This window comes from Diadema antillarum, unplaced genomic scaffold (genome assembly GCF_040938485.1).
Source record: "Diadema antillarum isolate AM-2024a unplaced genomic scaffold, OU_Dant_1.0 seq00001343_RagTag, whole genome shotgun sequence".
NCBI classification, from domain to species: Eukaryota; Metazoa; Echinodermata; class Echinoidea; order Diadematoida; family Diadematidae; genus Diadema; species Diadema antillarum.
In genome coordinates, this window is record NW_027272109.1 from 904,909 (window position 1) to 921,138 (window position 16,230).

Genomic DNA, 16,230 nt, shown 5'->3' on the forward strand with positions numbered 1-16,230 from the left:
GATAAAAGACAACCAATTATCAAACATAAACCTGTGATATCACATTATACTTCCATAATTATGTACTGTAGTTTTTCTATCTCTATAATCATACACAATAAAATTTTGCAAGTACATTTCACGTACAGGAACTTGTAGGACAATTGTGAGTGGTTGAAATCATAATTGAGAACCACAGTGACAGAATGAGAAAAAGAAAATAGTTATCAAATACCCTAAGAAACAGTACACCATGCATTAAGGAAATTTTGTCTAGGAGTTACTTTTGCAAGTATTTGTCAACTCACAAAAATAGTTAACACTGCAAAATATATCATGTACTCATATGCACAATGATCATATCTATTAATTTATGTGTATATGGTATAGAAAATGTTTTAAAAAACAGTACAAATAAAAAAGACATTCTAGTCTTCAAGGCTGATACGCACACCAACTTATACAAAAATGCTACATTGACCCCAGCCAAGAACACAAACGTGTAACAGCAAGTCCATCAACAGCATAATGCATACAAATGGAAGAGCTCTGATTGATGACATCCCACTTTATTCAATACAAATTACCCCTCTCTGCATCCACCATCTTAAAATGCCATTGGCATTGTACACAAACACATTTCTATTGGTATCAACAGTGGTAATCTGAAATTCACATCTCATACAGACGTACTGCATACAGCATATATTTTATGGTGTTTTTATGTTTGCTAATTTTGTGAGCCGACTGCTATCAACAAATTTAACAGGTGAATATATTAACTGATCTCGACATGAATGTGCATGAATACGCGGACTAGCAAACAGTACACAGCACGTGAACAAGGTACATAATAATACAGTTTAGTACTCCAAGTCATGACAAGCCTATCGCACCAATAATGAATGCGTATACTGTAAAACGAGAAATGTTCGCGTGCATTTTAATTTCGCGAATTTCGCGACCGCCAAGATTCCCGAAATTAAAATGCACACGAAAATTCTTGTCTACACTATATGCATTGAATGCCAGTGACATTTTGCAAAAATTTCATGCCGCAAAAAAAGCCGTCGGCTCCAATTCGCGAAAAAATTCATGCCGCGAATATATCATGTTTTACAGTACTTCTTCCTGAAAATGAGTGGGTGATACCAATTTCTCCATCCATTAATGTACTCAACGATCACGAATAAAGCCACTGGAAAATTATCCGGCAGCCCTGTTTCATTAAAAATTAGACTTGTGTGAAATATACAGTATACAGAAGTCCCAGTGATGAAGTAAATAATGAAAATATATTCATACCTGAATAACATCAGCAAGATAGGCTTTGATGTCAACATGGAACTGCTTCCATTTCGGAGATGATGATGGTGCTTTGGGGCTATGAGAAAAGTAAAATCATTTTTAATACAGAAAGGGAGAGAGAAAATGCCACTCATCACAGCTTAAAAACATGAGCTCTGTGCCTTAGGTAAATAATCTTAAAAATCTGCCATTTTCACTCTTCTGCCAATCAGCATGAATACATTCACAAACATCTCGGCTGCATTCCATCATGCACCAGATAAGAAGGGATGGTTGGCGCGAGCTCATTCACGTTACAGCAGGGCATATTTGTGCCAACTGATGATGATGATGATGATGATGCAAAAGTTTCATGACTGCCTAGAATCACTTTCCCCACTAAATTTGTGTCACTCTATGAATAGACAATATGTATTGCTACATCTCATATTCTAGAAGTTACATAGTATCACATAACCTATTGTAGCATGCTAATTCCTTATAACACCACAACAAACTGTACTAGGCTCTCCACTGAACCAAACATGTTGCGAGAACTGGATAAGTGATGTACTAAGCATTTAATTCCTGTATTATCAATACATCAACAGGTCATTACATTCAAAGGAAAACCAACAAACTTTGCAAACAACATAAAATACAATAATTGCCTTTCACCATGGTAACAACCAGGAAACAACCAATCAATAGGAAGCATTTCCGTTATTACTATGGGAGCAGCAATTGTGACATGGGCCTGAGATCTTTACATCTAACTGTTCAAGTTCACCTTTCTACACAAAGAGGAACTCTTAGACCCTTTGTGTGCTTTGAGTACTGATTGTCGGAGAAAACCCCACAGAATTTAACATGCTGTCCAAAGTCTCCGGCACAGAAAGGCTTACTACCCGATATGCTTCCTGTTTCCCAGTCACCCTTTCCCCAGCACACAAAGTAAAGTGCTGTGGCCATACGCGATTCGAGAAGCGAACTTTAAAAATAATAATCAAACTCACGCTTTGCCTGCCTTGTCCTCTATTTCCAACGCATGTTGCAGGACTGGGTAGACTTGCTTTAGACACAGTGAAACCACCGCATTGAATGCTGAAGAAAAGAAACATATGAAAAACATTTTTTTTTTCGTTTTTAGTTCAGTCACTAAAAGAACTCATTCATAGCACAGTCAAAAGATTTCAACTGCCAAAGATAGATATTCATGTCAGCAACTAATACAACTGATAGCAAATTATTAACATTTTTTTTTCAGTTAAAGCTTACTTGCAAGGGTAATTGATTCCAAGACATATATATATGGAGTAAGTAAATGCAGAATAGTAGAACATATAAGCATAATTGGTGGAAATTCTGACAATGTATTTAAAATTTATGAAATTTCAAAGTCTTTATCAAATGCATATTCCACCATCACTGGATAAGAATGCTGCAACAATGTTTCTTAGCATAGGAACCATGTAATGAAAATATAAAGAGAATTCAAAAAACTTTCTTGTGTATGAAAGGTGTATATTCCCTAAACTTATTACTGACATATGTGAAGAGTGATATTATTTCAATTGCCTTCTGAAAGAGGCACGTCAAGAAATCTTTGAGTATGCAAGAAATATGAAAAATATGAAAAATAAAAATTATACTAACCTGCAGATCCCTCCACTATATATTTTGTCCGGACATTTTCCCCCGAACCAGCTTGCTGGACAGCGGCCCGGAATGCCTTCATCAACTCTCTCATTGCTTTCACTGAATGACCCTTTAAGACATATTGATGGAAATTGGACAGAGGTTATGCTAATACACAAATATTTGAATGGTCATGAGTGAGATGGTACAAGATTTGGTGCTCTGTGCTCTGTTCAATTAGGCAAACGAGTTGGATAGTGTGAATATCTTTCACCAAAAACCTGTACAAATGCATATTTCATTCTTACTCAGACATCTGTATGCCAATTATACTGAAAATGCAAATTGAACAGTTCTTCTTATCTTTATCCTTCTCTATTCCTGTATATCTTCCACTCTGTCCAAAGAAACCTGTCCATTTGATACTGTACACTATCAAATAAATGGATCATTACTATAACATTAGCAGTTGATATTAAATGATTTTAAAAAATGCTTAATCCAATGACTCTTAAAGCAGAGCTACCTCATCACAAAAGCCTTGCACAGACAGTCACCCTGAACCTACTCTGCGAGATGAAACTTTCACGTACAGATATTTTGGGGATTGCTGCGTGTTGGACATTTTCGCAAGTTATCAATTTTGCAGGGTCTTGTACTTGTTATTTCACCTTTCACAAAATAAATGAGAATAAGGTGACAAGTGACAATACTAGTATCGAATACTTTTACTTGGTGATTCCCTATACATCATGCGTTCAGCATTCAGAGTAGGGATCCTACTGCACTAGCATGTTGTAATTCCCCAGACATCATTACATCATGGCCCACATAGCATGCTAGACCTACGGTAGCTACTAGTTGTGTGCAAGCCAGCACTGGCATGGCTTAATATTTTTTCAATTACATATTCATGTGTCATAATTGTTTTTGCATGTTTTCGTATTTGTGTGTTTCTATTTTTGTGATTCAAAGGCAGTTGCTAAATTCACAAAAATAGAACAGTGAAAATTTCAGCATGTTCCGGATCTGATTCGATTACACTTCACAACGATCTATGAGTGCTGTCACTCACCTCTAGCTGTTGCCTCCATTTGTCCACCAGAGCCAGAGAGACAGAAATCCCGGCTCTTCCCTTCCTCTTCTTCCCCTCATCGTCTTCATCCACGTAGTCCTCCTCATCACTCTCCAGCTGATAGAAACAAACATAAGGGGGAAAAGACACTGCTGTATTTGACATGATTTGGGCAGATTTATGGGGACTTTTGCAAGTTTTAACATTTCTTTCTCTGCAAAAATACGTCCTTGGACTCTCTGTTTTTGTCTTGTGAAATACAGAACTTGCTACTTGTTGCCTGGAATAGTTTCCTCAGGGAGGAAATTCACCTCTTGGCATTGGGTTTTCAGTTTCATGGCTGAATTCTATACAAGAGTCATGGTGAGAATCCAAGGCTCAAAATGCCACAGGGGCAAACTATTCAATAATTTTCGTGCAGCAAATGCCAGGGCTCGACATTTACTTTTTTCTATAGTGGCTTGTTTGCATCACCACTAACATCGAGCCCTGCGTATATTCCATGACTGCCCCATTTCGGGCAGTTCCACAAATGTGAGAATAAAAGATCAACTTGTATTGATTCAATTGTTCCAAGCATCTACAACATTGCTCTCAAGCTTTAGCTTTGTTTTGCTTGTTTGAATGTATGCTATTACAAGTAGCTCAATCAATTTCAACAGGAATAGCTTCTCACCTCGGCCTGTTTGCTTGTCTCCAATTCTTCATCATCACTGTCATCATCCTCCTCCTCCTCCTCCTCATCATCATCAACGTCATCATCTGTCCCCTCATCCTCTTCATCATCACTTTCCAGCTCTGACTCGTCGGACTCGTTGAAATCCAAGAGGCCTCCCTCATTTTCCTGGAGGAACTCGTAGAACTCTGGATCTGTGTCTTTCAGCTTTTCCAGCGACTGCTTGTGCTTCCCAATGCTTGAAGACTTTTCACTACAAATATGAATCAATGTTTTAATAATTCACCTAATAATAAATAGAAAAATAATACTTTTTAAATCAATGGTATGAACTATTTGAGTAGCCGTGAAATCATGTGCTTACGGATTTTCAATATCCCGAAGTATGATTGTAGTTTCATACAGAGTTTAACATTTTGCACTGACCTGGTATTAAAGGTCCTGCACTTCAACAGATATCAATATTTGTTCTATGTATGTATAGAAGAATTTCATGTTGCTGTTGTTAAGGCAAGTGGTTCTTGGTTGTAAAGAGTGATAATTGATCAACCTCATTCAAAAGGACAATTCCTCATAAAGTAATTCACACTGATCGATGCCTACTCATTTCAGTCATCAAAATAAAAAAACAACAACAGTGGTCTCAATTTTTCTTCACTGCTAATTTCAGTTACCAGATAATCATTAACTAAACAAAAAATATTTCATCAAACAAACAAATTACAATTAAGTGATTATAATTAGCATCACACCTTTTCCCCTGGGCTTGACTCTTTGCTGCTCTTCCTTGAAATCCAAGCTTGGGCTGATTTTTCTGACTTTTCCCGTCTTCATTCTCTTCTTCATCCTTCTCCCCATTCTCTACTGGCTCATCTTCGGAGTCAAAGTCTGCAGCCATCAACTCTTCAACTGACATATCCGCCAGATTACTGAAAAAATGGATAATCATGGAAAGAGATTACAAAGAGATATTAAAAAGATGTCTTGAAATGAATGAAAATAATTAGTATAGGTACACCAGAACAGAGCAAGGCATCCATAAGAATATTAGAGAAATTACACTCTTTTTGTTTCGATGTAAAACTATTCATTTACTGATGATTTCGTTACATATTACAGATTTTAAAAAGATGGGATGCGGATTGTGGATCTCGGCCCTGTGAAAGATCCAACAGGGACCAGGTTGAGTTGGTTACTTTAAGCATTGCATGGGTTTCTAATATATAGACTATGTTAAACAATGTCAAGCCTCAAGGGATACACTTCACAAATAAACAAGGTGACTGAAATAGCCATCAAAGAAATGCTATCTAACAGAAAACAACAGATCTTTGGATAGATGATGCACAAATAAAGTTTACATGGGAAATATTTAAAATTGAATTGCACAGAAAGGTTACACTGAACATAAAGTGCGTCTAGGCCTAAATTTATTAAGGCCTTGATACTCTGACTCTTCTTTTCGTAATCCATGTGAATAAATAATCATCCAAATTGGAGCGTTGTAAATGTGTTATCAATTAATATAGAATTGAATCTTGATCTCTCTGCTTCTCCTGTCCTGAGCTGATTTTACTCCATTTAGAGACACCCTCACCCCCCCCCCCCCCGCAAACATAAAAAAAAAACACAAGCCAAATTTATCTTCACGATAGGCTGCATCAGGTTAGCAGATAGCCCTTTAAATTTAATTTGATAGTTTGAAAATTACAGAAGAAGCTGAAGAAAAAAAGAAAACAATAGAGGCTAAATGAAAAGGATAAACTTTATAGTCTTTACATTCCAATTGAATTGTGCAGTACACATCATTCAAGCTTTGTCACTCCCTGTTAATATTAATTTATGGGACCTAACTCAACTGTTAAACAAACACAAAGTTAAATCAAAATGGACATAATTTTGTTGATAAGCTCAGAACTTGGAAATCCCGCTAGTAGGCCTACAGTCAACAGACCAGTCAGTAGATATAGATACATACTACATGTACTTCCTAGCTAGACCCTTTTCTACACTACGGTCACTAGAGTAAAATATCCCGTTTGCGGCAGTTTAAGCATTGTTGAGGGTTTTTCCAACTTGTAAACAAATCAGGCAAATTATTTCCAACCATTTCATATATCATAGACGAGATTATTCATTAACGCAATTGTTTTCATGAAAGAAATTTACCACTGACCAACGCAGTTTTCATGATTTACCAGGGCAAAACCCGGCACAATTTTTGCCGATAAGGACGATATGCGACGTAGTATTTCTGCTTGCGGCACTATGTACAATCCCTATGCAATACGCGCGTGCTCCGCAATCTTTAGCTGAACGCCTTCACATGTCTCGCGAACATTGCGTAAGCGCCAATTCCCATTGCGAAAGCACGTGAAAATAGCGTGCGCACATGCATTGGCCGCAAACAAGATCGCAATTCTGGCGGTGTTGTTGATGTCTTTCTCGTGTTTTTCTCATTTTTTTTCGATGGTAACATCCACTTTCCGAAAAAAATGGCGACCCACATCGGCTCGCGAAAGTTCTATTTTACGTGAGGATATGTTTTCAAAATCCATGAACATCGAGAAAACGACAAAAAATCCAGTTTCTTGGACCATTGTTTCTTAACTGTTATGTTAAGAAGTACCAAAAATTTCATTTTGGATGCGATATGTTGTCATTTAGGTGAGAAAATTTCACTTTCGTCAGAGATCGTGCCCATTTTATCGGTTGGTTTTTGTTGATTGCTAGTGTGTTAGTATATGTGTAGTGTGCATGTGACAGTGCAATGCTGTGTTTAGCTGTATATTACCGTGTATGTTGTACCTGCCGCGAACGGCTGCACGGCCGCTTACTGACGCAGTTACTCTAGTATTATTATTACTGAATTTGTATTAACAAATAACATTAACAATCAATGACCCATGTCATATCTCCACTACCAACTCGCACACCACTCCATCTAAAAACTTTTTGAGTCACAGACTTAGTTTCTACAATTGCACTCCACTTCACTTGTTCTAGAAATTCTAACTAACATCATGGTCTGGTTTAGCCTGACCAGACACTGTGCTGCGCACAGGGTCTGACATGTGTTAGTGTTTCAACGTTGTAAACGACCGTCACTATTGACGGCAAAATCACATAAAATACCTTTTATTTTGTATGATTTTAAGAGTAATATAATTTGCAACACTTACCTACAGCGTATTTTCCTGATGGTTGAGTTGAATTCGGCGTTTTGTTGGTATCCAGACCTTATTGTTGAATTTTTCGGAGTAGATCGTGCGGTGGCATCTTTTCCTTCGAGAGCTTCACAAAAGCAACAAACTACCACGCATGCGCATTCAGAAGTGGTTGCTTTTTACGTACGCCCGTGCGCCCGTGCGTTTCATGTGTTACGTAAAGCTTGTATTAGATCCGCGCGTGCTGCACCGGCAATGATTTGAACTTTTTTAGTCGGGGTCATCCGACTATCTCATCACTTCCGCCCCGACTACCTACGTTGTAGTATACGAGAGTGAATGCCATTCATATAACACGCAGATGAGGAGTGAAGCAGTAAGGACGTTTACAGACCTGATTTCAGCCATAGATTTCGGTAAGTTTTAGACGTAATTAAACAAAAAATCGCATACCGGTTATTGAATGATGGTCATAGATTACGATAATTCCATATATTTTAGTTTTCCACGATTAATAAAGATATTCATGAAGGAAACAGTGAACGATAACAACGTCCGCGAAGGAATAGAGGTGCAGCGCTGTCGCTTCGCGACAGCGCTGCGTGTAGTTAGGTCTGGTTAAACATTACCAGCCAGCTGCAGCATTACCATACCAAGAGTCTGTATAGTCCCAGGTATTGGAATTCGTGTGTGTGTGGTGTCTTTCCTAACCCTCACCCGAAATTCATGATTACCAGGCATGATGACGGTCAAAAATAAGTCATTGGGTACAGACTTTCTAATTCAAGAATATGAATACTTTACCTTTTCTTGGTTTTCCCAGCTGTCTTCATCTTATTCGTCTTCTTTCCACTTCCACGCGCCATGATCAATGTGATATAGGAAACCCTAACTGTTAGATCTTCTTTCTTTGAAAAGCGTGCGTGTGTAGAAAATACGTAACACACGTGCTTTTTTGTATAATCGATTCTTCAAGATAATCGATCATTCTAAACCTTAATCGATCATGTGGCATTTGGCAGGCTGATTGGCTGTTTGTTTTATTAGTGCCTGCATAAGTAGCCCAGTTTTTTGTTTGTTTATTTGTTTGTTTGTTTGTTTGTTTTTGTTTTCTTTGGGGGGGATGGGAAGGGGGAAGGAGAATAAGTGTATAAAGAAAAGGGATTACTTTTTCTTTTTGTAATAAACCGTAATGATGATAAAACCACTGCGTGGTTAGAACCCACTCGCTAAAAGGTTCCAATCATTGAGTGGTTTACATTTGTCAGGGTCCTTTCATTTGAGTTTTTTTTTTTTTTCATGGAATCATTGGTTGATGACAGTGTAGCATGATCTGATGTTGTTTGCCTAATTACTCATATTGCTGATTTTTGTTCATTTTGTTTGATCATTATGCATTGAGGATATGTGGAATCACTAAAAGACTACTGAAAACTGTTTGTGATACACTGGATACCATCTGTTTCTCCTTAATAATAATGTAAGGTTGACAATGTCTCAGAAAATTATCAATATTCAGACCTTGTGGGAGGTGTAGGTATGTAAATGTTGTTATGACATGTATTCAATATCAGCCAAATAGCAATTAATCTTGACACATTTGATACAAGTTTAAATTGTCTCCTCGTCCCTCCAACCCCCCGCACCTCCATTGATATGCTTTGACCACCCTCTGCAAAATTGGACAAAATGTTTAACAAGCAAATGAGGGCAATCACCTCTCTTACCCCCTCCCCCATCCCCAAACAAAAACAAAACAAAACAAAAAATGCATTAGCATGTACATGCCAATGCACACACAAGGATAGGAAGAAACATACAATTCACAGCACATACCTTCTCATTCATAACACATATAGAGCTAGACACTTGAAGGATGAACGTGAAATCTAAAAGTACCGGTATCAAACCTAATCTTATCAACTCTTTTTGTGCCTAGCCACTTGGCTTAACTTGCCAAGCTTTTTTATTAGCAATCGGTAGTCTTGCAACAAAATGAAGTTGCTGAAGTGAAATGCATAAATTCTTTAGATCTAACTGCTTTGAACTGTCATCAATTGCTGTCAGATCAGCAATACATGTATACATGTGTACATTGTGTTCACAGTTATAAGACATTATCCATTCATGAAACATTCACTTCAGTCACCAGAACAAATATACTTGACAAATTCTGTCTGATCATCCATTTCACTATAGATTCATATTTTGGTCTGTACACTGTCTACTGTATGTACAAAACATGGTTTTATTTCAACACCTGAAGGAGATTATATGTACAATACTACATACCGGTACACATTTCATACAAAAATTATCTTAAATGCACTGAAGTAGGGAGAGGGAGATGGGTGGGGGATGAATTCAGATGGCTTGCTGGACATGGCTACCATGTCAACATGTACCTTTTGAGTCTGATACAAAAAGTAAAACTTCAATATGTAAAAAAAGGAGATATTATCAAAAAATATGAGTATGATGCTCACATTTTGAATTAGCATTTTTCATGAGGTCATACAATGGTGTACAGTGCAGTGTACGTCATGTTTGGCTTAGAAGCATCCAACCACCTACTGTTAATGAACTCAATGGGGATCGAGACATCTTCTTCTGTGTAAAAATTTCTACTTTGGAAGCAGGAAGTACTTTGGCAAAAGAGTGATGTGAAATTGAACTACAGATATGGAGTATTCATTAGCATCAGTAAAAACAGGGCATCAAAATAAATTGCTTCTGAATAGTTCTCTTACTGCTGACAATTATGACACCAACCAAAGTGTTCACAGATTGAATGCTGTCTACAGTTTAGTAGTAAATACACAGGTTAATCAATCCCCAATTTGTCAATGTGTTAAGAAAATTTGAACTTCAATGTGCATTGCTTCTTCATGCAAAAACACAATTAAGTGTCTTTAAGACATGATTAGAATCTACAGAGTAAGATGCCGCACATATTGTGATAATAATGCAAACATTCAGAAAACTGCAAGGGCAAATGTGATACTCGGTTCCCATTCTAGAATATTGAGATAAGGCAAGTTACTATATGTAAATTGTGTGAATACCACTCACTCCAGTATAAGACATGCATTATCATTATGCCATTTAAACATATTGGTCCTCATTTTCAAGAAAATACATTTCCAGCAAATTTAATCTGCAAATAAAGTTGATATCGGAGGGGCATGCTTCCAACTTAACAAGAAATACTCCAAATCCTACCATTAAGAAAGAATTATACTTTTTGAATTCCTTCCTTATTTTCCACAAATGTTTCAGGAATTCTTCCATCACAGAAGTAAAAAGTTGAAATGTCCAACAGACATAATTTCCACATAATAATTTGAATGAGATATGCAAGGTTACATTAGCTTCGACCCGGGGCCACTAAAAGTGATGTTGGGCCACCAAATTTCCAAAAAGGTTATCTTTTGGTGGCCTGATCGGGCAACTAAATTCAAAATGAAGTTTTGTATTTCCTTTTATTTTGGGCTCCTAGATTTCTTTTCTGTGCCACCAAACATGTCAAAATCAAAGATTTTTGTGGCTCGAATGGGCCAACACAGAAAAATGTTAGTGTTGAGACTTGGATATGGATATAGAAATGACACAAAATGCAATTTCAGATGGCAGAGAACCATGAACTTCTCATGGCCCCATTCCCCAACCCCCATCCTTCCTCCCCTTTTGATGAACTTCTGCCTGCTCAATATTGGAGGAAAGAAGGAATACTGAGGGCACCACTTCCTTGAAATGCAGCTGCCTAATATCTTGCTATCACATCATATGCTCCATCTCACAAATCCTTGGTCTGTATCTGGGTCATTGCTGCTCTCAATCTCCAAAACCATGGGTTTCCAACTTCAAGCCTACGGGTCTCTACTGCCGGTGCAACATCAAGCACCAATTGGTGGTTCTGCCCGGATCACAACAGCCACAGAGGTGCGCTCTTAGTAACCAGGTATGACTGCTACAGCCAGGCACATCACAAAGTTTGTTTCTTTGTTGTGTTCTTTATGAGTGATGGGGATATTCTCTCCTAAGGCTGGAAACTCCTCTTGGTCTGCATGTTTTCCAACACTTCTTGAAGTTCCTCATCCTCAAACCTTCCTTCCAAGCTGAAAGTGGGGCGGCAAAAACAAACAACAGTGTCTACTTTTTTAATATATCTTCCATCAACCATATATAAAATGTTCCTATCGCACTGTTAAAGTATTGATTTCAAAACGCAATCAGATCACCTTCATTAAGTTGTCACTTGCAGATTGGCTACATAATGAGCGCAATAGAGTCAAACAATGAGTCAGACTTTGTCCTTCATATCCACACAACACTTTCATTTATAAATGAAGTGACTAGTATCAAGTTTCCAGTATATCAAACGCTGCTGTGATGAAAAATGAATTCATAATGAGGTGGGTTTTTTTTAGTAGTACATGCACCATGGTAACCTTGTTTGTCTGGTAAATGCACATCTACTGTATTTTATTTGAAAACATGATATTTGTAAGAATATTTAAGCAAAGTCTTAGATGACAATTACATGTTAAAAAACATGATATTTTTAAGAATATTTAGACACATATTCACATCTATGCCGCATGATATCACTCCCCATGTTACAGGGCTGCCAACGTTCACACATCAAATTAAAGAAGGTTCCACACAGTAATTGGGAAGATATTTGTGTATTACATGCATGTCCATTGGTGAAAAAAAAAATCCTCCCAAAATTGGGCAAGCTTTTATATTGTGTTATCATAAAATGAAGAGATATTTTATTTTGTTTCTGAGAGCCTCCTGCAGAATCAGGGTGACTTGGCAACTCTGGTATTGATACAACACCTTTATACCACGCACCATAGTCTGTCTTTATCACATCACATGAATCAATCTGCTTTACCTTGGTATAAGTGCCTTCGCTTCTTCAGCTGTCTCCGGACACAGGTTGGCGAGCAGCGCTAATTCAAATTTGTGAAGTTTCGGCTGCTGCTGTTGTAGTAACCTAAACAGCAAAGAAAAATGAATTACATGTTGCATGCATATATCAACTGAGAACTAAAAATGTGAGAAAAAAAAAATAAGTTGTACACTATTTTTGTTTCTTACAAATGTGAAACAACCAAACTTTATCTTCTACTGGAATATGGACTCTACTTGGGGATGGCGAAGAAAATCACTTAATCCTTTATGCATGAGTGGTAAAGAGAACTAAAAAGAAAATGCACTTGCAATCACAACAGACTGTTATACAGAATGAGCATTTAAAGTAAAGAATCACCTACACAGAAACAAGTGCAGGAGAACTCTAGATATTTCTTTTCCCCTTCCAAAGACTCTAATGTTTCCATGGTTTCACTGATTGTTTATGTTAGGTTATTCCTTTCTCATTGTTGTTGAAGAACAAGAAATACAATAATTTGCATTTATATATCGCATAATAATCTAAAAGATTGTACAAGGCACTTTACATAACTTTATAGTTATGCATCAGAAAAGAGGTTAAAGTTTCAAACAATTTTACAAAATGCTTATTGTCCGTTTCAGCCCTAAGTCTGTCTGGCAACCTTTTCCACAGAACAGACACTGCTCAGCAAAAGAAAGAATTGGCTCTCCAAGTTGTTTGTAATGAAAATGACCGATTACCCTCTGACGTCAGCGATGGTCTCCCTGTTCTTGAACCTGGAGAAGCGCTCCGTGTAGCTCAAGGTCTTCATGAAGAGTTCACTCAACTCCTGCTCCTCCTCCTGGCTCTCATTCTGCTGCTTGCGATGCTCCAGCAACATCCGCACCTCGGAGATGAGGAGCGTTTCCGCCTGCTCAAACTCTGCACAGGATATTATAAAATCGAATGGAAGTTACCAAACCAATGTTTTAATTTTCTTGTGATACAATGTATTGCTTGTAAGTTGTATCATAAGATTAAGAGACTATCTGCACAATCATTTAGTTATGCTTATGACTTCGGTAGATCAATCCAAAGATAACAGCTGCAACATAGAAAGCAATTGTCACAAAAATTCTTCACGACTAGTACCATCATGTCTATGACTCATGAACACCACTGCACTGTAGTCTGTACTGTGCCTGATACTCCTAAAAATTTCCTCTTTTCGTTCAAATATTTCTTGTTTCAGGGTCTCTAGATTTGGATTTGTATGCTGCCAGACACCGTCTGTCCACATTGACACTGCAATAACATACATCTAGATCTACAGATCAGAGATCATCATAAAAATTAGAAACATCCCATCATAGACCAAGGTCGACTCATACAGAGTCATAGTTAAAAGTTAACGCTGTGGATTGTTATCTATGGTCAGTATGGATGCTTTGAGGATTATAGTATGAACACACTAAACAGCTGGCTGTGTGCTGTTCTCTTTAATTGACATTGCATGATGAGGCCGTGGATACAAGAAAAAAAAATCAACAACACAACTGTTTTTGCATAATTTAGCTTCAAGTTCAAGCTATAGACAGGCTAGATCTATACCGGAGGCGGTAGACAATTTACACGGCACTCATACACGTAGACCCCCCCCCCCCCCCCCCCCCCCCAAGAATTTCCGAAGGAAAAAAAAAGTCCAGATTCAACAACTACCATGTCCATGAGTGCATGACATCCACAGCCCTGAATGCTATGGGCTGGCCGCATCCCGGCCCTGCCCTGCCCTGCCTGTCGCCTGTGCTCAGGGCCCCCAGCCAGGCCAGGCGACAGACGTGAATCCAGATCCAGCGATGTATGCTTCTTGACAGTTTGTTCTTACCTTTGGGAAATTTGAGTTCAGAGGCGTCTTCCTCCTGTTCCTCTTGACCAGGAACAAACGCAGCCATTCTTTCGCAGGCACAAGACACAGGTTATAGCATAAAACACAGCACAACACGATGCAATGAGTAGATTTTCGGTTCACACGGTGCATTCAGTACACAAAAGCCTACATGTGGTGCTTCTGCAAAAGTTCGTTGCTTGCTCATGCTAGCTAGCTAGCTGTAAGTAAAATTGCCCGCTTTGATACAGCGCCCTCTATGTTTATGTGCTTGCGAAGCATCAAAGAAATACAATGTATTGGTCTGAATGTCTCGATCTGTCTGTAGTTTTAGAATTGTCGTATAGTATAGGAATATAAAAACATGTCATAATACATGTATATCTTTGAAGGAAGTCCATCTCAAATCTGTTATTTCAACCTGGAGATTGGAACGATTCACTTCCCCATATGTATCAATCGGAGCCAATGGCTTTACTGAATTTATTTCTTTGTATTATTTCACTTGTTGCACAATTTTTTGGATATGCCCTAAATTATTTACAAGTCATAAACAGAGAAATGTTCACAACGAATTTTTTTATGAATACAACATTGTCATGACGATGCAAATCACATTCAAAGTAAAACACCCTGGACATGCCTTACCCTTTGGAACTAAGAAAAGCGTACATGTGCTATAGGACCTATGTGCTACATGTGTCAACAATTAACAAAAATTACCTTTATGATGACTTTTACATAAAACAGGGCTCGACACTAACGGTGGCCCGGTGGCCCGGGGCCACGTGACCAAAAACGCACATCGGGCCACCAAAATTTCAGAAATGAAGATTTTAAAAGTCGGATGTTTGCCTTTACTTTTGGAAATGAACGGCGGTAACAATCGGCTCCGTAAGATGCTGAAACAATGATGTTTGCTTTTAATTTCGGAAATGAATAACGGTAATATTCGACTCCGTATGATACTGAAACAAAATGTCGGATGTTTGCTTATACTTTTGGAAATGAATAACGGTAAGATTCAGCTCCGTACGGTGCTAAAATTAATGTCAGATATTTGATTTTGCGTTCGGAAATGAATAAGGATAACATTCGGTTCCGGAAGATGCTAAAATAAATGTCGAATGTTTGCTTTGACGTACGGAAATGAACAACAATGATATCTAACTCCGTACGAAGATAAATTAATAAATGCCGGATGTTTGCTTTTACGTTCAAAAGTAAATAGCAATAAACCTTAACATTCAGCTCCAGAAGATGATGAAATAAATGTCGAATGATCCCTTTGACGTTCGAAAATGGATAACAATAATATTCAACTCCGTACGATGATTGAATAAATGTCGCATGTTTGCTTTTACTCTCGAAAGTGATTAGCAATAACATTCGGCTCCGGAAGATGCCAAAATAAATGTCAGATGATTGCTTTTACGTTTGGAAGTGAATAGCAGTAACATTCTGCTCCATACGATGCTAAAATAAATGTCGGATATTTGCTATTACATTTCGAAATGAATAACAGTAACATTCAGCTGCGTTTGATGGTAAAATAAATGTCTGATGTCTGCCTTGACGTTCAAAAATGAAAAACAGAAACATTTTGGCTCCGCACGATGCCAAAATAATTTACAGGCG

The 16,230-nt window shown here is 37.8% G+C and overlaps 2 protein-coding genes across 2 annotated transcripts in view; both read right to left on the minus strand.

Moving 5' to 3' along the window:
- The window catches only part of LOC139708507 (nucleolar complex protein 2 homolog), a 56,446-nt gene extending 47,737 nt beyond the window's left edge, over positions 1–8,709 (minus strand). The window contains exons 1-7 of the mRNA XM_071620454.1: positions 8,627–8,709; positions 5,462–5,584; positions 4,656–4,908; positions 3,980–4,096; positions 2,923–3,034; positions 2,283–2,370; positions 1,285–1,363 (exon numbers count right to left, since the gene is read on the minus strand). Coding sequence (XP_071476555.1) covers positions 1,285–1,363; positions 2,283–2,370; positions 2,923–3,034; positions 3,980–4,096; positions 4,656–4,908; positions 5,462–5,584; positions 8,627–8,688 — 834 coding nt within the window. The 5' untranslated portion in view covers positions 8,689–8,709. The remainder of the gene's footprint in view (positions 1–1,284; positions 1,364–2,282; positions 2,371–2,922; positions 3,035–3,979; positions 4,097–4,655; positions 4,909–5,461; positions 5,585–8,626) is intronic.
- Positions 8,710–11,528: 2,819 nt separating this feature from the next.
- On the minus strand, positions 11,529–14,728 carry LOC139708484 (DNA-directed RNA polymerase II subunit RPB4-like). The gene is made up of 4 exons (XM_071620431.1): positions 14,593–14,728; positions 13,469–13,649; positions 12,726–12,827; positions 11,529–11,940 (listed from the first exon to the last, which is right to left on the minus strand). Exons 1-4 carry the CDS (start codon positions 14,657–14,659, stop codon positions 11,862–11,864), a joined length of 429 nt encoding a protein of 142 aa, XP_071476532.1. The 5' UTR covers positions 14,660–14,728; the 3' UTR covers positions 11,529–11,861.
- Positions 14,729–16,230: the final 1,502 nt, after the last annotated feature.